At 47.8% G+C, this 24,970-nt stretch overlaps 1 protein-coding gene and 1 non-coding gene across 2 annotated transcripts in view; both read left to right on the forward strand.

Moving 5' to 3' along the window:
• The window catches only part of BMERB1 (bMERB domain containing 1), a 106,803-nt gene extending 82,562 nt beyond the window's left edge, over positions 1-24,241 (forward strand). The window contains exons 3-6 of the mRNA XM_044233249.1: positions 12,256-12,329; positions 18,867-18,981; positions 20,279-20,361; positions 22,952-24,241. Of these exons, the coding sequence (XP_044089184.1) occupies positions 12,256-12,329; positions 18,867-18,981; positions 20,279-20,361; positions 22,952-23,064 (385 nt within the window). The 3' untranslated portion in view covers positions 23,065-24,241. The remainder of the gene's footprint in view (positions 1-12,255; positions 12,330-18,866; positions 18,982-20,278; positions 20,362-22,951) is intronic.
• Positions 10,872-11,035, forward strand: LOC122896197. Its single transcript, XR_006382375.1, has one exon. It is a non-coding gene; the product is annotated as a U1 spliceosomal RNA (small nuclear RNA).
• Positions 24,242-24,970: the final 729 nt, after the last annotated feature.

Below are 24,970 nucleotides of genomic sequence, written 5' to 3' on the forward strand. Positions count from 1 at the left end.
TCATTTTAATAAAACTCCAGGACTGTGTGTACTCTGGGCCTGCCTGCCTGCCTACTTTTCTTGATCACAGGCTGACTGCCATGTGTCAGGCACAGGTGACGTTTGAGAAGCACGGAGGGAGGAGGCAGGGTGCTTTCAAGGGTGCACATGGGCGATTTAGGGAGAAACACAAGTGCCCAGGTGATTATCGGGGGTGGGGGGAGGGGAGGTGGATGGACGGTGGTAGGACATGGGGTCTTGGCAATGAGAGTGTAAGAGCACCCGACCAAGCCCGGAGGCATTGGCAAGGCTGTCTTGGGGGCTGCTTAAAAATTAGTCTGGGGTGAAGGTGCTCTGATCCCGGCAAGACTTGAAGGGAGAATGGGCTTGAAGACTGCCGGTCAGGATTCGCACAGCCCTGCAGGTGGGCTGCTAGCCCCAAATGGGCTCTCCCTGGCTACAGAGGAGGCCAAAGAGATAAAAGGCCATGGAGGGGTTTCTGCTGTGGTTACAGTGACCCAAGGCTGGCAGGGTTTGGCTCTGCAGAAAGCGGTGTCCCGTGGTAATTTTAAAACAAAAACAAAATATCTTAAACAAAATTTATCCACTTATTTGAGAGAGAGCACAGCAGGAGGGGCAGAGAGAAGAAGGAGAGAATCTCAAGCTGACCCCACACTGAGCACGGAGCCCCGTGCAGGGCTCGATCCCACGACCCTGAGATCATGACCTGAGCCAGAATCAAGAGTCGGCTGCTTAACCAACTGGGCCACCCTGACCCCACAAAACACAAAACGCTTTAGAAGTCATCAAGATACCCATACCAAGCGTCTTTTCCAATCACAGTGGCTTCAGATAATACATGCATATGGTGAAAAAAAAAGAATTAAAATGCAGAGAAGCAAATGAAAGAAATAAAATTTCCTTCAAAATCATCATTGTAACATTTTGAATGGAATTTATGCATAGGTACTGTGCAAAATTGGATCCTAACCTTTGTGAACCATTTTTATATGGTTTATTCTCTGATATCAATCACATCTCTCCTGAGCGCCATTTTTAATGCGTATGTTATGAATTCTGTCATGCATACATCCCATATGTAAGTCAGCAGTCTGGTATTATCGGTGGATACTTAGGTTGCTTTTTGTTTTTCGTGATTGCAAATAAGGCTGTCCTGCACATAATCACTGCTAAGTTTTCATGGTACCCTTTAAACGACCTCTTTAGGGGTGCCTGGGTGGCTCAGTGGGTTAAGCCTCTGCCTTCAACTCAGGTCATGATCCCAGGGTCCTGGGATCGAGCCCCACATCTGGCTCTCTGCTCAGTGGAGAACCTGCTTCCCCCTCTCTGCCTGCTTCTCTGCCTACTTGTGATCTCTCTCTCTCTGTCAAATAAATAATAAAATCTTAAAAACAAACAAACAAACAAACAAATGACCTCTTTAGGATGAAACCTTAGAAATGGAATCAGTGGGCTCAAGAGTTTAATTGTTTTCAAAGCCCTTGACGCGGTTTTCCAATTGTCCCCAATTTTCTCCACCCATTAGCCCATGGGCTGTATTTGCTATTTTGTTTTTTTTTTTAATAATTTTTCATTTTTTAATTAACATATCGTATTTGCTATTTCTGCTTGAGGCTTTTCGTCCCCATCTTCTCAGGCTCCCACACTGCAAGAAACCTGTCAACAGAGGGCTCTCCAGTGGCCATGGGGAGAGATGAGTCTAGGAGAGGCAGCAATTATTCTAACTACTGAGGCCTTCAGGACACTTCCCTCTTCCCTTGGCCCAAAACGACCCCCACCTCCCCGCCCCTGGGCTTGGAAGTGAACCTGTTGCTGAAACTCTGGCCTCCCTCTTCTCTTAGAATTGCCAGAGAAAACATGGGATGCCATGTTAGATCTGAATTTCAGATAAACCACAGATTCTGTTTTTAGAGCAGGTATGTTCCAAACAAATATTGCCTGAGCCATTCTTATACTAAAAATTATTCGGTATTTATCGGAAAATCCAATACAATTGGGTGCCCTGGTTTTTGTTTTTTTGTTTGCTAAATCTGGCAATCCTAATCCCTAAGCATCCTCCCTCATCAATTCTCTGTTGGCTGTATTTTCTTGAGAGGTCCTCTTGAGAAAAGCTTGTGGGTTGGCTGGCCATAACTTTGTAATGGTTGTTGAGTTCTTCCTTGTAGAGGTGGAAAATTATATATGGAACCACGTGCTGTTACTGGGCATTTATAGTGATTCTTTTTCTCTCTTCCCTCCTCTTCTCCTTCCTCTCTCCCTCTCCCTCCTCCTCCTCCTCCTTCTTTTCCCCTCCCATCCTCATTGTTTGAGCCTTAATCTTTATCCCCATCTTTAATTCTTTTTTTAAAAGATTGTATTTATTTGAGAGAGAGAAAGAGAGAGAGAGAGAGAGAGTGCATGAGCAGGAGGGAGAGGCAGAGGGAGAGAGAGAAGCAAACTCCCTGCTGAGCAGGGAGCCCAGCGCGGGGCTCCATCCCAGGACCCCGAGATCATGCCCTGAACTGAAGGCAGTTGCTTAACCAACTGAGCCACCCAGGCGCCCTATCCACATCTTTGATTCTTGGTGAACCACTCAGCCAAGGGACTCAGGGCTAGGATTAGAGAAACCCCAGGCCAGAACCCCTCTCCTCTTCCTAGTTTGCTGAGCCATCCAAGGGAGAACATACGTCTCAGTCTAGGCTCTATCTTGGTAGGAGATTGGGGAACAAACAGTAAAAAAGGAATGAAATCTTAGAACTTTGTGTCTCCTTTAGAGAGACAGAGGACACACTGAAGGACAAATACGGTTGCAGAAACTGCCAGATCACAGTAGCTGGTGCCTGCAGGCAATCTGTTGGCAAACCTTCTATGCTTTGGGCGCAGCCCAATACCCCATAGGAGCCTGGAATAGAGAGTGGGCTGGACCGTTAGTGAAAAGCAGCAGGACCCAGGAGAACCCCACTGGCTTGCTGCGTCGCCTTGCTCGCTGGCCAGGGTCCTCAGTGGCTGGTGCAAGTGAGAACTGAGTCAGGAAGCCCGGCACACAGTAGGCTCTTAGTAAGTATTTTCTGGATGACTGATTTATTAGATAAGTCTGCAAATCAATGCATCCAGGATCAATATTCCCTCTCTGGGCTTCTTCATCCATATAAGCTGAGAGCTCTTCCAGCCCCCGCAATTTGATTAGTCTCTGATTAATGCATGGTTCTTTCTGAAGATCAGGACGCAACAAAACATTTCTACAAAGAACCAGCCAGTAAAAATCTGAGAGTCCAGCAGGCCACAGTACGGTCTCTATTCCGATGACCTCTGCTGTAAAGAGAGAGCCGCCAGTGACAGCACGTGAACAAACGGGCATCGCTGTGTTCCAGTAAAACATTATTTATAGGCACTGAACTTTGAATTTCATGTAATTTTCATGTGTCCAGAAATTTTATTCTTCTTCTGATATTTTGCTATTTAAAAATGTAAAAACCATTCTTACCAAGGACCGGGTGGAAGGCTCAGTCACGTTAAGTGTCTGACTCTTGGTTTTGGCTTAGGTGGTGATCTCAGGGTCTGCGGGCCTCCGCGACAAGTGTGGAGTCTGCTTGAGAGTCTCCCTCTCCCTTTGCCCCCTCCCCACCGCATATGTGCATGCTCTCTCTCGCGAAAACAAAACAAAACAAAAAATCCAGAAACAGAACAACAACAATAAAAAACCCCTTCTTACCTCATGCAATGTACCAAAGCAGACGGTGGGCTGGGTTTGGGCTGTGGGCCATAGCTTGTCCACGCTGCTCAAGATTCATGAACAGGGACGCCTGGGTGGCTCAGTTGGTTAAGCAGCTGCCTTCAGCTCAGGTCATGATCCCAGTGTTCTGGGATCGAGTCCCACATCGGGCTCCTTGCTCGGCAGGGAGCCTGCTTCTCCCTCTGCCTGTGTTCGCGCTCTCTCTCCCTCTCTCTCTGACAAATAAATAAATAAGACCTTTAAAAAAAAAAAAAAGATTCATGAACAAACCTGTCCTCTACGAAGTCTCCTGAGCACTTTAAACAGAAAGTTCAGAGTGAGGGTGCTCTTTCTTCTTGCTGTGTACATATGGATCCCCACATCTGCCAGACTGGCTTCCACAGACCCATTGATGGGCCATGCTGTCACTCTAGAACCTAAGATGACTCCCATGGTCGTCTTTTGTAACCCAGACCCACCAAGATGTCCTGTGCTGGTGGACGCTTCACGGTCACATCCTCGGGGACATCACGCCCCTTTCTCGAGTCAGTATTTGAGTGAGCTGCCCCCTTTCCATGAGTGCCTGGCACCCACCCTTCTTCCTGACCATCCAGGTTGTGCTCCTGTAAGTGGCCTTTGAGTTAAGAAAATTGCTCCCCCGCAACTACTCTGATCTCTGTCTTCCCTGAACTCCTCCCACCATATGGCTTGGAACCTGCATATTCCCCACTGGAGAGACCAGACTGCCTAAGTTCAAGTCCCTGTCACCTACTCCGTGACCTTGAACAAATTCCTGACATCATGGGAGGGGTGATAATAATAGTACCCACCTAGGAGGGTCATGGTGAGAGTTAATTGAGATGTTTTGTGTAAAATGTTTAGGCCAGGGCGCCAGGGTGGCTCGGTTGGGTAAGTGCCATCAGCTCAGGTCATGATTCCAGAGTGCCAGGATCAAGTCCCTCCTTGGGCTCCCTGCTCAGCAGGGAGCCTGCTTTTCCCTCTCTGGCTTCCCCTACTTCTGCACTCTCTGTGATAAAATAAAAATTAAAAAAAAAATTTTTTTAAAGGGAGTATTTATACGGTAACAAAAGATCAGAAATACCCTTCCAGGCCTTCACCAATATTGTTGATAATTTTTTCAGGTCAATTGTTAATTGACATGCAACATGCACACAGAAAAGGGAACAGAACCCCACGGTTCAGTGTGAGGAGTTTTTTCAGTGTTAGTAATTTCCTTTGACTCAAAAAGGAGCTGGTCTAGAAAAGGGGACAGAAGAGTCATCTGTGCTTCAGGGAGGTGACATTCTTTTGGGAACAGAGGCTCGCATCTAGAAACAAGGGTAGGGTTAGGGTTACAACTGAAGGAGAAGCCACTTAACATCCAGACCTTGAACTTGCCTCAGGGAGCAAACAGGCAGCTTACTTCTCAGTCATGCCTCACAAAGACGTCCCTCTCATAGATGTGTCACCTAAGCCCATGGCAGGCACCTGTCTGGGCCCTTGATCCCCGGCAGGATGTGGAAAGGCAGCTGAGCCCATGGGCTCCCTGGAGATGTCTCAGTGCTTCTTCTCCCTCTGGGGACAGCATCTGAGCTCATTAATCCAAGAACACTAAACAGATGCCCACATTCATCATCTCCAAGCCATTCGGTTTGAGGAAATGGAAATAGCTCACAAAGGTGAGGCTCTTTCTCTGACGCAGGAATGTTGGCAAAGATTTTTCAGGAATGTCTGCGAGGCAACAGCCAAGCCTGGAGGGGCTGACAGAAGTGGCCTTCTCCTGTGCACCTACTAGATGTATGCAAAGCTCAGGGCTGCCTTCTCTAGGCCCTAAGCTTTCTTCACGTTCATGCACCCAAACACAAGGGTGTCATTCCTTTTCCAAGTGAGGGCAGTGAGCCCCAGAGCAGTGAAGGGACCTGCCCACAGTGTACAGTCAGTGAATGGTGGAACTGAGATGGGCACTCAGGTCTGGCTGGCTCTGGGTGCTAGTAGAATATGGCCCCAGGGGTCACCTCATTTTATACATGAGGAAACTGAGTTCCTGGGGGGAGGAATGGCCTGCCTGAAGTTATTATGGTATAAGAAGAAGAAAGGGCACCGCAGCCCTGTGCCCCTTCCCCATACCTTGCTCTGTGTTTCCTCCTCTTCAGTCTATTCACCTGTATCCTTTGTAATATTGTTTATAATAAATCAGCAAATGTAAATAACTGTTTCCTCAAATTTCACGAGCAGTTCTAGCAAAGTACTGAACCAGAGGAGGGGGGTCACAGGAACCCCAGTTTTTGGCCAGTTTGTCAGAAGAACAGGTGATTGGGGCTGGCAATCAGTATCTGAAGCAAGGGTAGGCTTATGGGACAGAGCCCTTAGTCTTGGGGTCTTGCTAACCCGAGGCAGCGACTATCAGAGTTGAGTCAAACTGGAGGACACCTGCCTACAGTTGGACATCCGTCAAGAACTGCAGAGTTGCTCGGTGCAGAAAAATGCACACATTTGATGTCAGATGTGTAGCGTGTATAGAAAAACAGAATTTTCCTTTTGGGAGAGGTTTGTGGTGGGACTTCGGCTGGGGTCCAGGCTCCAAGCACTAGACTCATCTCTGGATGAGTATTCCTGCTTTTTACCCATCCCCAGAGTGCCAAACATCCACTTTTTATAAAAGAGCCAGATAGGGTGCCTGGGCGGCTCAGGTCATGATCCTGGAGTCCCAGGATGGAGTCCCACATCGGACTCCCAGCTCCTTGGGGAGTCTGCTTCTCCCTCTGACCTTCTCTCTCATGCTCTCTCTCACTCATTCTCTCTCAAATAAATAAATAAAATCTTTTTTTAAAAATTTCTTAAAAAAAAAAAAAAAGAAGGAGCCAGATAAATATGATTTTTTAAAAGTCAGGCTTCTCCTCCATCAGTCTGTTTTGACCTTCACATGGCGGTCTCTGCTGGATTTCCACTAGGCTCCAGACCATGTTATTTTCAAAGATATTTTGTAAAGTAGGTGCATTATTATTCTGACAGAGCTTGATCGCCTCTCCAGCCCAGAGCTGGTAAAATGACCGATTTCCTCCATCGTCCCAGCATGAAAGGCTGGGATGGAGAATAGCATGAGCTGGCTTCTTTTCCCTGCTGCGTTCATCAGGTTCTTGGAGATGACATCTCTCTCTCTCTCTCTCTCTCTGGAACAAGCTGACAACAGTAGAGTTTGGTTTCCAGGACTTAGCTCTCTTCCTGCAGAGAACTGGACTAACATGCCTTATTCGAAAGGTCCAGCCAAGCTTCAAAAGTGCTTTGCATGAACTACTGAAATGCTTTCGTAACAATATAATTTTTTTTAAAGATTTTATTTATTTATTTGACACACAGAGAGAGAGAGAGATCACAAGTAGGCAGAGAGGCAGGCAGAGAGAGGGGGAAACAGGCTCCCCACTGAGCAGAGAGCGGAGAGCCTGATATGGGGCTCGATCCCAGGACCCCGAGATCACGACCCGAGTTGAAGGTAGAGGCTTATCCCACTAAGCCACCCAGGTGCCCCAACAATATAATTTAATAGGACTTAAATTCCATTCATGCTTGCATTGAGCAGTACGTATGTTTGTTTTAATCAAAGCACACATATCCATGCACATGTATCAGTGAAAATGTCTTCAACTCTAAGTAACAAAACATTCTCTTAGTAGTGTCTTAAATCTTAAAGCTCCTGGGTGGCTCAGTCGGTTAAGCATGTGACTCCTGATTTCAGCTCAGGTCATGATCTCAGGGTGGTGAGATCAAGTCCCATGTTGGGCTATGAGCTGGGCATGGAACCGGCTTCAGATTTTCTCTCTGCCCCTCCCCTCCCCCAAATTTTTAAAAACCTAATGTCTTAAATCTAGGATGTCCAACTGTCCCTGTTTGCCTGGGACACAGCAGTTTCCCAGGACATGGGAATTTCAATGCTGAAGCTGGGACAGTTCCAGGCCAACCAAGACAGCTGGTCAGTCTCCTTAAATCATAAGGACATTTAACATTGCCTTACCAAGAAGTCTGGATGCAGGTGATCTGAGCATCAGCAAAGTACCTCTTAGCTCCCTTCCCCTTGTCACTCTCGCCACAGTGACTGCAGAAGCATCAGGACGAGGAGGTGGGTAGCACTCGGGTTTCGGATCATCCTTCCCAGGAGTGCCCCCAAGCAGACTTCCTCTTCCATCTCATTGGCCGGAAGTGGGTCTCATGACTACCTCTAGCTGCAAGGGAGCCGGGAAAAGTGGATATTTGGCGAAGGCAGACAGGATTGCCATCACTCTTGCCAAGGACTGAATTTTCCCTCCTCAATTCCTATGGTTAAGCCTTGGTTTCCAATGTGATTGTACTTGGAGGTGGAGCCAATGGGAGGAGCTTAGATCATGAGAGTGGAGCCCCCATGAATGGGATTATAGCCCATAGTGACACAAGGGACCCCAGAGAGAGGATCTCTTTCTTCACCATGTGAAGATTTAGCAAGAAGGTGGCCATCTCCAAACCAGGAAGGAGGCCCTCACCAGGAGCCACACTTAGCTGATATCTTGATCTTGGCCCTTCAGAACTGTTTGAAATTAACGTTCGTGGTTTAAGCCACACAATCTATGGTGTTTTGTTATGGCTTTGGGCACGTTGCTTCATTTCCATTTCCTCGTCTATAAAATGGAGATAAAAACAGCTTTCCCATAGGACGCCTGTGACGATATAGATGAGTTTATGGGTAGAACATGCTGAGACACTGCCTGGCCCATAGTAAATGTTCGGTACATGGTGACTTTTTGTTTTTGAGGATAAGAGCGGGATTGAATAGAGATTTTTATGAGGAGCTGTGTTGTGACTCCCCTGAAAGCTTCCCAAGAATTCCTCACCTGTTAATGTTGGTGAATTTGAGTGTGTTTGGGACCACTCAAAATCATGCTGACTGCAGTTTTGAGATGGACAGAGAGTGAGTGCGAAGGCCTCCCAGGGCAAGCCCGCCATACTTGAGTTACAGAAAGGAAACTCAACTGAACATGAGCTGGCACGAGCTACACGGAAATACTTGGAGTGGAAGAGTGGCCCCTGGGTGCAGGGAAGGTCAAGGTCATGCGTCATTTTAGTTTCCTTCTTCATACCCGTTGGTGTTTTCTAAAACCTCTGAAGAGAACAGGTGTGTCCTCTACAATTACGTAAGAATTTATTTCAAAACTTTGATATAGAGGAAAATACCCAATAAGGATGATTATTTTTAATATTGAACACGTTCCATTTATCACCTATTTCCCCAGCGTTATTTTCTCTTTCTCTCCCTGCTTCTTTGTCATAGCGAGTAGTTGTACTAGACACAAATTACCGAGCACTTTACCTGTCCCAGGCACGTGCTCAGCCCTTGACATGGGCAGCAAGACTGTTATTATTCCCATCTGAAAGATTTTTTTTAATTTATCTATTTGACAGACAGAGATCACAAGTAGGCAGAGAGGCAGGCAGAGAGAGAGGGAGAAGCAGACTCCCTGCTGAGCAGAGAGCCTGATGCAGGGCTCGTTCCCAGGACCCTGGGATCATGACCTGAGCCAAAGGCAGAAGCTTAACCCACTGAGCCACCCAGGTGCCCCTATTATTCCCATCTTAAAAAGGAGGAAAGTAAGGCTCAGAGAAGTTCAGCTGCTGGTGCATTGACCCCTTTGAAGGAGAGCTCTTGGGTACCAGGGCTCTTGCTTCTGACCACAGTCTGTCTCTCTTTTGTCCCTTTCATTGCCTTTCCTTCTTTCATCTCCCGAAAATGATCAACCAGGTACCTGTCTCAATTCTGAAGTCATAACCCATGATTTTTCAACGTGAGAATGACTGACATTCAGACCAGATCATTCTCCACTGAGGTGCCATCCTGCGCACTGTGGGACATTTAGCAACATCCCTGGACTCTACCCAGTAGATGCCGGCAATGATCCCCACACACCAGCCCCAGTTGTCAAACCAACGTGTCTCCAGACGTCGCCAAATATCCCTGGAGACCAAAATCATCCTCATTAGAGCCACGGATGGAGGCTGATCTCAGCAGTCGATGTGGCAAAGGATTCTGGAGGCCCTCCAGTTGAACGATCGCTGACGAGAGCCCATGGGAACAGGCTGTGCCCTACTGGCAAGTCCCCAAGCTCACTCGAGGCAGCTGCCACCTGCTAGGACATTTCAGGGCAGGGCCTGACAAACACTTGGGGGGCTCTGGCAACAGGGAGATGATTCTGCAGCTTGTCCCAAAAGCTGGGAGCTAGGATCAGAAGGAGTAATAATGGGCACTCCTTGGCCAGCAAAGGGAAGGGGGCCCCATGCTGGTCTGTGGAATTCGGGCAACAGATCCGCGGAAGGAGGTAGGAAGATCAGCAGGCTCAGAGGTGTTGATTTCTAGTCCTTGTCCTGTTCCCACTTGCCATATGCATTCAGTCAAGTCCTTTGAGAACACGAATGCTCCCCTCTGTGTCTTCCCAGGACAGGAGTAGGATGTGTGCAAACTGGCCCCTCCGTGCCCCCAGCCCCTCACTTGACTCTTCTTCAGAGCATGTGACGTTCTGTTGTATTTGTGTTCACGCTCTGTCACCCCACCGAAATTTCAGCTCCCGAGGGCAGAGGAGCCTCGGATGCTTGGAGCCCACGACCGTCCGTGGCAGGCACAGGAAATGTTCCATAAAGACGTGCAGAATGAAGGCAAATACCCTCCATGCCCCACGGGGCAGTGATCTGAAAATACACCTTAACAGCCACAGCTGTGTCAAGTTCTTTGTATGCAATGGCGCCACTTCTGAGAATCCACGGCCCCCACTCCGAATAATCCAATGTGAAGAAAAAGCCTTGTATTAATCCATGTGTAGTCAACAGTGGCTCAAATGGCACCCCCAAAAAAAACCCAACCTAAGCCTCTGCCTTCGGCTCAGGTCATGATCCCAGGGTCCTGGGATCGAGCCCCGCATCGGGCTCTCTGCTCGGCAGGGAGCCTGCTTCCCTTCCTCTCTCTCTGCCTGCCTCTGCCTACTTGTGATCTCTCTCTGTCAAATAAATAAAATCTTTAAACAAACAAACAAAAAAAACAACCTGAAAACCCCACCTAAGTAGTCAAGATAAGGGGATAATTAAAGCATCCTTGAAAAATACACTTGGTGAAATTCCAGATTTGTGGTGTACATACCGTGCACAATAGTTACAAAACTGTGAAGCAGTTCTTACCTGGCAGGAGAGTTCCTGTGATCACGAAGAGGGTTTTCCCAGGGCGAGGCTTACCCATTGCACTCTGGATATGCTGACCCCTGCGATTTCCCCAAATGTGGGAAACTCGAGTGCATAACGTGTGGTAGTGGGGCATTGTGTTCACACTTTCCCCTGGGGAAAAAACAAAACAAAACAAAACAACTGTAAAGCATGTTGCAAGACTGTCTGGGTAGCCTAATAGCAGAGATTATAGGAGTGAGCGTCCTTTCCTGGTGGGAATATGACGCATCTGGAGGGCAATTTGCAAGTTCCTAATTAAAATGCAAGTGTTGGGGCACCCGGGTGGCTCAGTTGGTTGAGCAGCTGACCCTTGGTTTTGGCTCAGGTCATGATCTTGGGGTCCTGGGACCGAGCCCCGCATTGGGCTCCTCGCTCAGCTTGGAGTTTGCTGGAAATGTTCTCTTCTCATTCCCTCTGCCCCTCTGCCCTGTGAGGGTGCATGCACCCACACTCTCTCTCCAGTAAATAAATAAATCTTTAAAAAAAATAAAAACGAAAGGTAAAATGCAAGTGTTCATGTCCCTTGACCCAGTGATTGCATATCTAGGAATTAATTTTTCTAGGAATTGATGTGTTTCTAGGAATTTATCCTAGAAACATTCCAGATGTCTGCGCCTAGGAGAATGGTTAAATAAATCACTGTGTATCACGATAATGGAATACTACGCAGCCATTAAAAACAAGGAGGTACGCACATACCAATGTGGAGAAATGCCCAAGATATATCATTAAGTTAAAAAAATTGCAAAACATTTTTGTATGATAGTAATGATGTTGTAACTTATAGTATAAACATGAACATTTAAAAAATCTGGAGGAATATAAACCAAGGTGTTGACATTTTTTTTCCTAAAGTTTCTAAAGGACTGAGGAAGATTTTTCTCTACATTGTGAATTTCTACAATGTCTGAAATTCTTAGCATAGCTGCTAATGGAAAACACTGGGCCTGCAGCAAAGAAGTAAGGATGTGAGGACCAAAAGCAATTCCATCAAGGGGTCATTAACAGTGATTCATCATTTCTCAGTAGTAGGATAACACGCACTTTCTGTTTGTCTTCTTTTTCTCAAGTTTTTATTTATTTAAGTAATTTCTACACCCCACATGGGGCTTGAACTCACAACAGTGAGGTCAAGGGTCCCATGCTCTTCCCGCTGTGCCAGCCAGGCACCCCTGTTTTTCTTCTTTTGAGGGGGAACTTGTAGGAAGAGCCTGTGAGGCCTTTACAAAAGACAACATCCTCCCCAAACACTTTGTTTAAACTGGATGATGCTCAGGGTCATAAGAACATTCTGTCAACATAACCTGCTGTGGGATGGTGTCCTGTCTCCCCAGGATGGACGACATCCAGCTCTGCAATGACATTATGGACCTGAAGCAGGAGCTACAGAACTTGGTTGCCATCCCAGGTAAGCATGGGGGACTCCAGCCTAGTTCAGGAGGCGCCCAGAGCCCCCCGGCCAGCCCGGTCTGTGCCCCTTAGGTCTGGAAGGCTGAGTTCATCTCTGCTCCTAGCACAGCCCCATTCTTGCTCCCTGTCAGGTAGACCCGGCTTCAAGTCTTCATTCTGGTCCCCTCCTTGACCTTGGGAAAGTCACTTTATCTGACTCTCCATTTCCTGGCCTCTGAAAATAGCATAGTACTAGTCATAGCCCTTAATTCATTGGGTATAAATCTCACTGTAATACATTGAATATGGCAAGCCATGGGCTTAGCTTCACATCTGGTCCAAAATGAAGAGTCCAGGAAGTATTAATGATTATTACTATTACTATTCTGTTTGAGGGTGGGTAGAGTATGGGGGTTACAAGCTCTGACTTTGAAGTCCGACCTAGATCTCTCGATTACTAATGAATGACATGACCGGAAGCAACTTACTCCACCAAATTCAGTTTCCTCGCCTGTCAGCTGGGACAATAATGATATCTATAATAAGGGTCGTTGTGGAATAATGGTATCTATAATAAGAGTCGCTGTGGAATTGACTGAGAGGAAAAACATGTTTGGTGCTAGAAAGGGTTCCCATCCTTTAGTAAGTGCTTAAGAAATTGTTACTGTTGTTCTTGTCGTTATTGTCGTTAACTGAACAAACTTGTACCCACTTTTATGTTTATACACTGATTCGTTTTAACCTGATAGTAACAAACCTATTACCTTTTGACCTAAGTTCCTTTTTATGGATCATAATTATCTTTTCTAAACCCACAAATATTTAATGAAAAGTGGCACGTTCAAAAATTTTTTATGAAATCTCTTTCACATCTTGTTTAAGATATTGCTGTATCTGCTATGGTAGGTATTGGGTTGGAAAATATGGTTTTGTTTCAAGTATATGAAATAAAACCAGATGCAAACACACACACACACACACACACACACACACAGAGTGTCTACTCACTACTTCGGATCTGAATTTATTTGGCCTCTTTTCCCAAGAGAGCTTTCCTCGCTCTCCAGGCTGGGTTAGGAATGAGGGCCTGGCGGGTGCTATGGGAAGGTGTATTGGGTGCAGAAAACAACCCTGTGTCAAGAATCTTGCTTTAGGGGACACCTGGGTGATTCTGTCAGTTAAACATCTGCCTTTGGCTCATGTCATGGTCTCAGGATCTTGGGATCGAATCCCGCATTGGGCTCCCTACTCTGCAGGGAGGCTGTTTCTCCCTCTGCCTGCTGCTTCTCCCCTGCCTGCCTGCGCTAGGCTAGGTGCCGGGCACGTGACAAAGACAAAATGATTCCCTGCTCCAGCCACTCACAAGTCAGTGGGAAGATGGGGCTTGGCATTCAGTGGTACCAGTGAGTGGTGGTAGCTATGCTGGGCAGGAAGAACAGTCGAAGGGCTTGTAGGTCCAGAGGTGCCTGGGTGGCTCAGTCAGTTAAGCGCCTGACTCAGTTTCAGCTTCAGGCCAGGACTGCAGGGTTGTGAGATTGAGCCCCCTGTGGGGCTCCACGCTCAGCGGGGAGTCTGCTCAGGATTTTCTCTCTCCCTCTGCCCCTCCCCTCACCCCCCTTACACACAATCAATATCTCTCTCTTTCTCTCAAAAAAAGAGAGAGAGAGTGCATTATGGAACCAAGCACTGTTCTAATGCCTTCTCACTAGAACATGTAGGGCTGGGCCATTCTTTGCTGGGGCTGGTGGGGGGCCTCTTCTGTGTGCTGTAAGGTACTCGGCAGCAGCACCCCTGGCCTCTACTCATGAGATGCCCGTAGCAACTCCTGCCCCACAGCTGTGACAACCAAAGATGTCTCCAGGTGTTGCCAAATACACGCTGGCAGACCGGTGCAAAATTGCCACCTAAGGGCCCTTACCTTGTATTTTTATTTGTTTAAAGATTTTATTTATACATTTGACAGAGAGAGAAAGCACAAGCAGGGGGAGTGGCAGAGAGGGAGGGAGGAGCAGGCTCCCCGTTGAGCAGGGAGCCTGATGCGGGGCTCCGTTCCAGAACCCTGGGATCACGACCTGAGCCGAAGGCAGACACTTAATGCCTGAGCCCCCTGCGTGCCCCGAGAACCCCTACTTTAGAGTCCAGGACCTGGCTTTGAATCCATGCTGGCCAGATAGGTGGCCTTCAAGCGGCAACTTAATTTCTCTGAGCCTTACGTTCCTTGTTTGCAAAATGAGGCCAAGAATGCCAGCCTCCCATGGTCGCCGTGCAGATGCTGTGGGGCGGGAGATGCGAAGCGTGGGAGCGCTCGGCCCATTCCTCTTCTGATGGCAGGGCGGGCGTAAGGGGCCAGCAGATCCTCCGGACGCTGCTGTCCCAGCGATCACTCGCCAGGTGCCAGGCACGGTGCGGGAGGACGGCACTCAGGTACCGGGCATCTCCTCAAGGGACCAGACTCTTCTAGGATGGCTTGTCGACACGGTTGCATGACTCGAGGGGGGACTTGTAATGCAACGTGAACTATATCTCGAGAACACCCCTACCACAGAAAGCCAAATGCCCAACGCAAAGCATCCAAAGAAGGGAGCAAGAAGAACAAGGTCCAGACAGCACCTGCTAGAAATTCGATCCTGGGAGTGCGGAGCTCTGGCATGGGTCATTTCTTAGAGCCTCGCGTGACGGTGAGGAACACCCAGGGTGTAGAGCCACCCCTGAGGACAGCCGGTTCTGCTGTCCCGTTTTTATATCCCGCCAAGAACCAGTTTCAAAGGTAGAAAAACCCACCCCAGCTGATGGTAGCACTAAATGGGCAATTACTGGAAGGGCAGAGGAGGCTTCTGGAGCCCTGGGCCATTGTATGAGCTCTCTGTCAAAGTCCCTCATGGAACAACCCAAATTGATTCTCTTAGTTCTGGAGGCCAGAAGTCTGGAATCTGGGCCCTGCTCCCTCCGGAAGCTCTAGAGGAGAATCCTTTCTTACCTCTTCCTGCTTCCAGTGGCTGCGGATGGTCTGTGGTGCTCCTCGGCTTGCGGCTGACTTGCTCCAATCTCTGCTTCTCTCATCGCATGGCTTCTTCCCTGTTCATCTAGACGTCCTCTCCACGTCTCCCAGGACAGCTGTCATTGGATTTATGCTCCCCCTAGTGAATATGATCTCATCCCACTAAGTACATCTGCAAAGATCCTCTTTCCAAACCCAGTAAACAGGACATTTTGGAGGGGTGAAAACTGGCCTGAAGCGCAACTCAATCTCACAAGGGTTCGGAAACAAGAAAGTTGTTAGAATATTCCCTCCCTGTCTGTCTGTCTGTCTTTCTCTCTCCCCCTCTGTTTTGGATGAGCCAAGCAAGCCCATTCCATCTCCCTCCCTTGATCTTCTCACCGAAAAACCCAACTCTTCTATGGTTAGCAGAACTCGCAGGACACACAGATTAGCATAGCGTATCCTTCCTGTAAACAGATCCTCCTAGTTCCAGTAAGACCCCTTGTCACACATCACTTGCTTGAGAAACAGTGACAAAGATTTACGATTATCCAGAAGGACCAAAACGGTGGGAGCAAAGAAGAGCAGACGGTCTTCTCTGAGCACTGACCCTCTTGCCTTCTCTCTTTCACAGCAAAAACAAACAAACAAAAACAAAACCAAACCCCAAAAAACCAACTTTTATGGCCTCCGTGTCTTAATTTTCAGCCTCTGAAAACTCTGATGGGCCTAGCAAAGGTTGATTTCCAGGATCACATTTGTCTCAGCAGAACACATGGGAGCTCCTGAGGCAAAGGAGACATGGGTGTGTGACCACTGGACCAGCCAGGGCCAACTCAGGCTTCAGGGGCTCCAGTCGGGGCCATGGAAGCTTCTAGAACACAGGTGGAAATGGATGGGAGCAGGGGTTCTTGGCTGACGCAGTCCCTGGGGTGCCTGGCTGACCCAGAACAAGGACTAGGATGAGGAGGACAAGGACAGCCAGGTCACCAAAAAATCCAGTAACCACGACAAAGATTATATTAATGCAATATTTAAAATACCAAAATAGGGGCGCCTGGGTGGCTCAGTTGGTTAAGTGTCTGACTTGTGATTTTGGCTCTAGTCATGATCTCAGAGTCATAGGATCGAGACCCGCATCAGGCTCTGCACTCACCAGGAAGTCTGCTTAGGATTCTCTCTCTCCCTCTGCACCTCATCCTACCCATGTGCACTCTCTCTGTCAATCTTTAAAATAAAGTAAATAAATCTTTTTAAAAAGTTTTAAAATACCAAAATACAAACCCACACATACACACACACACAATCCATAATAAACAAAATACCAAAAATTTAAGTTAAGATCAGTACCCACACTTAGCAGGCAAAGTCCAGGGATGCCAAAACCTGCAGCTCAGAAGGAGTCTTGAAGAGTGCCTTCTGCCTGAAACGTCATTGACTATCTGGCTAAGAATCATGGGTTGATAAGGTCATGGGACCAGTTAGCAATAGAGCTTAGGTCCTCAATGCTGGTTCCATTGATTCCCCCAGGAAATCAAGTTTTCCCAGGGACCTTTGTGTAGAAATTCACATATTAAAATTTTCTTTCTTCTTCTGCTTTCCTACTCCCCTCTCCCTACCTTCTCCTCCAACTCCTTGTCGAGTCTTTCTGTGTATTCCCTGGCCCAGGGCCAGGTGTCTAGATGGATTCAGCTGAGTGCAGGCTGGGGAAGAAACAGTGCTCCTGACGACACATCAATAAAAGTATCAAGCAAAGAGATCACTGAATGGCCAAGAAATTCACACCTCTCCAGCCAGGGTCAGAAGATCATTCACCAGCTCCCCAGTGGTGGATGCAGATTGCTTGCATCCACCAATGGCTGGAGAGAATGCCTGGGACCTTCTCTGCCTTGAGGACTCCTCTGGGACAAGCCAAGATATGTCATCTCACCTCCACTGCCCCCACTGCCTCCTTAGAACTGGAAAGGTCATGGCATCTTCCCCTTAAAAAGTAGTATCTCCCTCATACGGTTGTCAGAAAGGACTAAAGTTGTGGTTCTCAACCAGGGGTGGTTTTGTCCCCCCTCCAGGGGACATTGGGCAATGTCTGGAGGCATTTTTGGTTATCACACCTGGGGTGGGGTACTGCTGGCCCCTAGTGGGTAGAGGTTGGGCATTTCGCTAAACACCATGCAGTATACAGGAAGGCCTTTGCAACAAAGAAGGATCCAGTCTCAAATATCAGTGGTGCTGAGGTTGAGAAACAGGACTACATGGAAATGACAAGCTCATGGAAATAAAAATATAACAGCTGCAATTTATGAAGCACTTCTCATTTGCACACTTAGGCTGAGATTTGCTTTTCGTTCATTAAATAAGTATTTATTTCTTTTGTACCTGATTCGGTAAATATTTAAGAGGGGAGCCTTTAGTCATTAAAACAACAGTGACGATATACAATGATAGCTTATAATGGAAGAAGCTGACGGTTCATGAGCCCTTACAACATACCAGGCAGTGAGCCTACTTTCCTTGGTCTCTCTTAAAATTTGCAGCAACTTCATGATCACCTATGTTGAGAGACTGGATGCCCAGAGGGGTTGAGGGACATGCCCAGAGTTGCACAGCTAGGGAGAGGATGAAAGCAGGACTGTCTGGTTCTATAATGGGTGTCCAGTTAGGAGGGCAGTCCAGGGAGTCCAGTTAGGAGGGCACACATGGTCCAGGAAGAGACGGCCTGGGCTAAGGAGGTGTGCTGGAGAAGATGAGAAGCCCAGTTGGAGAGTCACGTTGGTAAGCATGTGGAGATGTTGGGAATCAGGTGTGTGCTGCCAGCAAACAGGGGGTGAAGCTGGCAAGTTGGCAATTCTCATTGGCAAGGAGGTGGATATTGTTGGCAAGCAAAAGGATCACATCACCAAGCAAGTGTTGGTGCCTGGAGTGGTGAGTGGTGCATGGAGGCAGTTGGAAGATGCCTGGTAGAAGGTACGGGTGCCTAGAGGCTGGTGGGTGATGCTTGGGGGCAAGTGGGTGGTACCTAGAGGCCAGTGGGTGGTGTCTGCAGACAAGTCGCCCAACACTTTTCATCTTCTGAAGAGGTCCGGGCAGAGGGAGCAGAAGCAGGTTCAAGTTTCTGCCTCCTTTTCTCAGTCATCTCTAGCCCTGACTCTCTTGTTTTCTCTTTGGCCTTCTAGGCCTTGGTATCTAGGACAGGACAAGAGCCATCAGGATGGATGATGCCCTTGTACACTTTGGTTGGCCCTGGCTGTAGAGTAACTCCCTCCTACACCCCTGCCTGGGCCCTCTGAGCCCCTTGCCTTCTGCATGACCCCCTTGTTGCATCATTAACCACCTCCTAAGTACCTGCCGCAGGCCCATCTCTGTGCTAGGCCATTCACTAACACCGCTGCCTTTAAGCCCCACCATGTGTCTTTACAGGAAAGGAAACTGAGGCTTGAAGAGGTCCAGTTGACCTTGAATATCAAGTTCACCCAGCGAGGGACATGGCAGAGCCGGGATCCAACCCAGGCCCCTGGACTTATGTGCTTCTAGCATTTGCACTTGACAGTTTCTTTGCTGGTGTTTTCTTTTTCCCAGAAAAAGAAAAGACCAAGCTGCAAAAGCAGAGAGAGGATGAGCTAATCCAGAAGATCCACAAGCTGGTGCAGAAGAGAGACTTTCTGGTGGATGATGCGGAGGTCGAGCGGCTAAGGTGAGTGGGCTCCCATCCCAGTGCTGCTAGAACGCAGTCCTTGGTCTCCTCTCAAAGCTGTCTTCTGCTGCAGGGACTCATGGCCTGGCCTGACAGGTGTGGCCTCAACAAATGCGCCCACATACTGGGTCCAAATGAACCCCCAGCCTTCCGGTCTGAGGACCTGTTGCACATCCCAGGGAAACTGGAATCCAGCTCCAGAAAGTCTTGCAAAGGCCTGTGGGTCCTAAGACAATGCTACTTGAGGAGGTGACCAGGGAGGAATTATATCACATGACGCGTGACAGAGCCTCCTACGCATTCTCTTCACTGACCTTTCTCCCAAGGCAAACTGGTCATCAAGGCCACTTCCTGAATCTTCTGTGGGTTTCTACAGAAACCCTGCCCCTTGGGTTGACTCGCTTCCTTGCCTGCCCTCTCCACTTCCGGGTTTTGTTCTCTTCTCCTCCCCCTCCCCCAAACCCCCTCACTGTCCCCCACCTTGGTGGCTCCAGCACTACTCCCTAGCTCTCAGGGTCTCCTATTTGCAGATGCACCTGCCACTTGATCTGGACAACCATGGGCACTGGAGGCACAGAGCACCCACTCAAAGGAAAGGAATGTTGATTCTTGAGTATTTTTGTCCTGGAGCCATGCCTTTGGAAGGCCCCACAAGGACAGAGGCTCACAGGTCTTCTTCCAACCTAGGAGGCATCTAGCTCTTTATTGTCTGTTCTCCTGGGTCCTCTGAGGGCTGGAATGCTCCTCGCCTGGCTCAGCCAGGCTGGGCCTGCTGACTTTGTTCCTGATGACCCTTGGAAGAGTTCAGGTGAATTGCTGACACTTACCACAGACCTCATGGGAACACAGATGTGTAGGTGACTTAAGGGTACAGGGTCAGGAGAAGTATTACTCAGCTCACTGAAACCCCTGCAGAGGCTGGGTCCTAGCATGGCCTTGCCTTTGCCCTGGGATCTCACCTGGGCCCCAGGGAGATAGTTACTCCATTGTTGATACATGTCTGTGGTTCAGAGTAAGTTCTTCAGATGCAACATGTACACACCACTGACACGTAACACACACCAAAAAAACATGGGCACACCACCCACGCATAAAACAGAACATACATTCCCCATCCACATGTAACATGCAGCATACACGTATCAGCCGCACACAATACACAGAAGCATACCCACACCAGCCACAGAGCCTGATGCGTGGTCCCACACACTTAACCTCTGGCCCCATTTCCTCAGTTCCCTGATGCTTTCCTTGCTTACTCTACTTCCCTCTTGTCTTTACATGCCTGTCTCCACAGGGAGCAAGAAGAAGACAAGGAAATGGCGGATTTCCTGAGAATCAAGTTAAAACCCCTAGATAAAGTAACCAAATCTCCAGCCAGTGAGTGCCTACATTCTTCTTCCTCCTTCCCCCATTCAGGAGAAAAGGAAATTTTAAATAGGTCTGGGAGCCAGAGGGGGGATAACAAAATACTTTCTAGAGATCAGACTTGGGCACATGATGGCTGCAGGTGGGGCCAGCTTCATGGGCATGCCTCCAAGGAGGCTTCCCAGGCCCCGATGCCCAGAAGGGCACTGTGCTTGTTTTCATGTTCTGCTCCTGCTATCTTGAGGTTCTTAATAGTTTTGGAACAAGGGGCCCTGCATTTTCATTTTGCCCGGGGCTGGACAGACTGTAGCTGGTCCTAGCAGCAGCTATCTCTTACCAATTGTAGGTTTGGTGGATTTCTCAGAAGTTGCATGGCCACTGAGGCAGAAAGGTGGGGGCTGAGGCTCAGGGAAATCCAGCCTCTGTTGATAATCAGAGCAAAAAGGTTCCATGTGAAATAAGTTTGGGAAATGCTACATATTTGACCTTCTGTTTGGTGCCAATATCTATTAGCCTATAAAAGTGGTAACAGGTTCTGCTTCTCTTTGTTGACCCAGTGAGGCTACTTTTAGTTATAGGAAACATACTCAATTCAAATTTGCAATAGCACAAAGGGGGATTTGAAGAAGAGCAACAGGAACCAGCTTTGAGAACTAGACACTGTTAGAATGCCTTCATTTTCCTTCTGTTTCTATTTCTGCCCCTCTTCGTATGTGAGCTTCCTTTTCTCCTACTACATGGATGGGCCTTCTTCCTGGGGCCTGAACTCCAGAACCATAAATTAGCAGCAGCAAGACAACACCATACATTCTCTCTCCTGGTATCCAAACACATCAATCTCGGGGGAATACTCTGACTGGCCCTTCTCAGATCATTTTCCCACCTCCTAGGCCTTTGCCATCATCAAGAGGCTGGGATGCTATGATTGGCCAGATCTGTGTTGCATGCCTGCTTCTGTAGCCCCAGAGACATCAACTGTTATCAGAGTGAGGAGACTGGAAATCTTGCTAGGAAGATAAAACCCAAAGGCTGCCACCATTTATCATGGCCACAAACTCAGTTTTCCTTGACCATCTATTAAGATCCCATGAAATGTGGGGTAGAGTACAAGGGAATAAAGAAAGAAGAAGGTCCCCTTCTTCAGGCCCCTAATATCACAAGGCATATGGTCCTTGCCTAAATCCAGCATCCTCAGTGGACTGTCTCTTTCATGAAAAGCCAATCAGAAAAAGTCCACCTAATGGGAGAGAGGAGGAGCAAGGAAAGCACGGTTATGAATAGCAAAAAGTAATCTGGCAAGAAATCAAAACACCCGTTTTTTTGTACCCCACGCAAAGGGCCAAGCGTCCAAATTTGCACAAATCTTCTAGTGCTGGGATATAAAGTTGAAAAATTAAAACTAATAAAAAGCTACTGAAATCTCTGGGGTCCCAGCAAAGCGATGCAAAACTGCTCAGTGAGGACCTTTCTGCATCCCACAATATGTAACCCACAGTTTGGGGAAAAAACCAACAACAAACAACTCTATGAAAATAAACTGTTGATAAAAATTTTAAACCCATAAAGGACTGAACCCCATGAGTGGAGTCAGTAGATACCACAAAGAGAATGTCTTCCCAAGAACTGGAGATAACAAACTATCTAAAAGAGAAAACAGGGATGCCTGGGTGGCTCAGTTGGTTGGACGACTGCCTTCGGCTCAGGTCATGATCCTGGAGTCCCGGGATCGAGTCCCGCATCAGGCTCCCAGCTCCATGGGGAGTCTGCTTCGCTCTCTGGCCTTCTCCTTGCTCATGCTCTCTCTCACTGTCTCTCTCTCAAATAAATAAATAAAATCTTAAAAAAAATATATTTAAAAGAGAAAACAAAGTATATTTAAAATGATGAAAGAGATAAGAGAAGGGATAAAACCCAAAATGAAATAGCAGGATGCCATGAGAAAAGAATTGGTAGATTTGCAAATAATTATGTTTCTTAAAAAACTGTCACAGAAGTAAAAACCTGTAGATTAAACAGAGCTGGAGGGAGAATTCATAAATTGGAAAACAGAACTGAGGAAATTAACCAGCACATAACACAAAGAGACAAAGATATGGCAAATGTCTTCCAAAACATGGAAGAGAGAATAAGGAAGTCCAGCTTCTTCAAATAGGCATTCTAGAAGGAGTGATAACAGAAAACAAGGAGTTTTCTGGAAGGATAATGTATGACCAATTCCCAGAACTGAAAGACATGAAACCCCAGATTAAAGTGACTTGGACAATATTTCCCATTTATCCATTCACCAAATACTTTGAATGCCAGACCCTGTGTCAGGCTTGGCAGATACAATGACGAAGAGAACTGAATAGGATAAGAGCTCAAGGCTGTGACTGGAAGCTGAGAACTGAAAGCCACGGGGCTCCCAGGGAGGTGGGAATAGTTATTGGAACCATATAAAACACATGCCAGCTCTCCACCGCACCTGATCTGTAGAGTTGGAGCAAGGCCTGGCTAGGGGTTGGGATGGGACAGGAGCTACTGATGGTCGGGGATCTCCTTATGTCACCTCTTCCTCTCTCCCTTTTCCCCTCTCTCTTTCTGTGCCCCTATCCTGCTGCAGGCTCCCGAGCAGAGAAGAAAGCAGAGCCTCCACCTAGCAAGCCCACGGTGGCCAAGACTGGGCTGGCACTCATCAAGGATTGCTGCGGAGCCACCCAGTGTAATATCATGTAGCCCCCCATGTGGGGTGCCCCCGGGGCCACGGGGACCCCCCCTCCCACCCTCTTGTCTTCATAGCCCCCATTTCACAGGGGCCCAAGAGCTCTCCAAGGCAGAAGGGGTTGAAGGCAAGCCTATGACTGCCGCCAGGGGCCGTGGGCGTGGCGGGCGGGCCCGGCCGCCCTGTACAGAGTGTAGCAATAGGGAGTCCCTCACTGTCGCATGGCCCCCCCCAGAGCATGCCAAACCCAGGAGTCTGTCTCACTGTTTATCCAACCACCAGGAAAGGTCCTCCCTTGAAAAAGTATATCTCCACTTCTATCTATCTATATCTAACCTACCGTGCGAATGAACTGGGAGAGGGGCATGATCCCCAGGTGTGTATAGTCGTGACTTTTCAACAATCTAGCACCATGTTGGACACATCCCCCATCCACCCTTCTAGCTCTGCTATCAGGCCTGCCCTGGATGGGCACAGCTCCCATCTCCCATCTGTCCTCTCCCAGGGGCTGTGCTCTGGAGGGCTCCACACAGCCCATGCGTCTTGGAGACATGAAGGCCCATCTGTAAAGACTGAGCTTGTGTGTGGTGTTGTGGTTACGTCTCCTGCTTCTTCCCCTCCTGTGTCTGGGCACGGTTCACATCGGGAGTGTGTCCATTTGCTCTTCAAATAGGCATTCTAGAAGGAGTGATAACAGAAAACATTCCCTTGCAATGTCTGCCCCAGGTGTGTGGAGCAAAGTGGGTATGAGGGCCTGGGCTGGAGCACAACCAGTGCTCAGAAGAGGTAGCAGAGTGCTGGAGGCTCCAACACCAGGCATGGGCAGATGAGAAGGGGACCCAGAGCAGATGCTGATTCAGGCGCTCTCCACCCACTGGGGGCCACTGGAGGGAGTGCCAGCAGGACACCACTCACCAGCCTAACACAAAGACCTCCGGAAACAGCAGCGGCAGGCGGGAGAGGTGGCCTGACCCAACCGTGTCCCATCGTTTGGTGGTGTATTTTAACCAGCCTAATAATTCCACCTGTGTAACTTGATGTACATTTGCGACAGCCAGCCCGGCACAGCCCATGTGACCTCTCTGTGCGTGTGTGTGTTGTGACCGGCCTAACGTAGTTAGCGTAACTCAAGATTCGCTGATGTGCAACCATCCATCAGAGAAAATAAAAATGGAAACCACGTACACAGGATTTTTAACGTTTTTTACTTTTTCCTTGACTATGGAAGTTATCCACATACCCAGTAAACCTTTTAAAAGTATAGAAAGTATAAAGAAGTTTCTCGTTTTCTGTTTGTATCTCCCACAAATTTTCCAACTTGAGACCATGCTGCCCTTGTGGCAGATTTTCCTTCATGCAATTTTTTTTTCCCCACAATCAGCATCATATTGTACCATTTTATAACCAGTTTCTTTTTTCATCTGGTGTTATATCACTACCATTTTCCCACATCATTAAGACCTCTTTGTAACATTAAACACTCTTTACAAATATTTGTAATGGCTGCTTAGTAATCCATCTTGTAGGTATGCCAAAATCTATCTAACTAACCCTACCTTACTGTCGGACATTGAAGCTGCTTCTACTTTTTCAGTATTATCAAGAATGTCATGGGGTACCTGGGTGGCTCAGTTGGCTTGGTGTCCAACTCTTGGATTTTGGCTCAGGTCGTGATCCCAGGGTCCTGAGATGGAGCCCCATGTCAGGATCCATGCTCAGTGCGGAGTCTGTATGTCCTTCTCTCTCTGCTCCTTCCCTGCTCGTGCTCTTTCTCTCTCTCTCTCAAATAAATGAAATCTTAAAAAAAAAAAAAAAAAAAAAGAATGTTAAGATAAATACCATGGGGAACAAAGCTTCATCTGAATTTCTGATTTTTCCTTAAGACAAAAGTAAAGTTCTTAGGATCACCTTTTTCAAAAA

Source organism: Neovison vison, chromosome 14 (assembly GCF_020171115.1).
Source record: "Neovison vison isolate M4711 chromosome 14, ASM_NN_V1, whole genome shotgun sequence".
NCBI classification, from domain to species: domain Eukaryota; kingdom Metazoa; phylum Chordata; class Mammalia; order Carnivora; family Mustelidae; genus Neogale; species Neogale vison.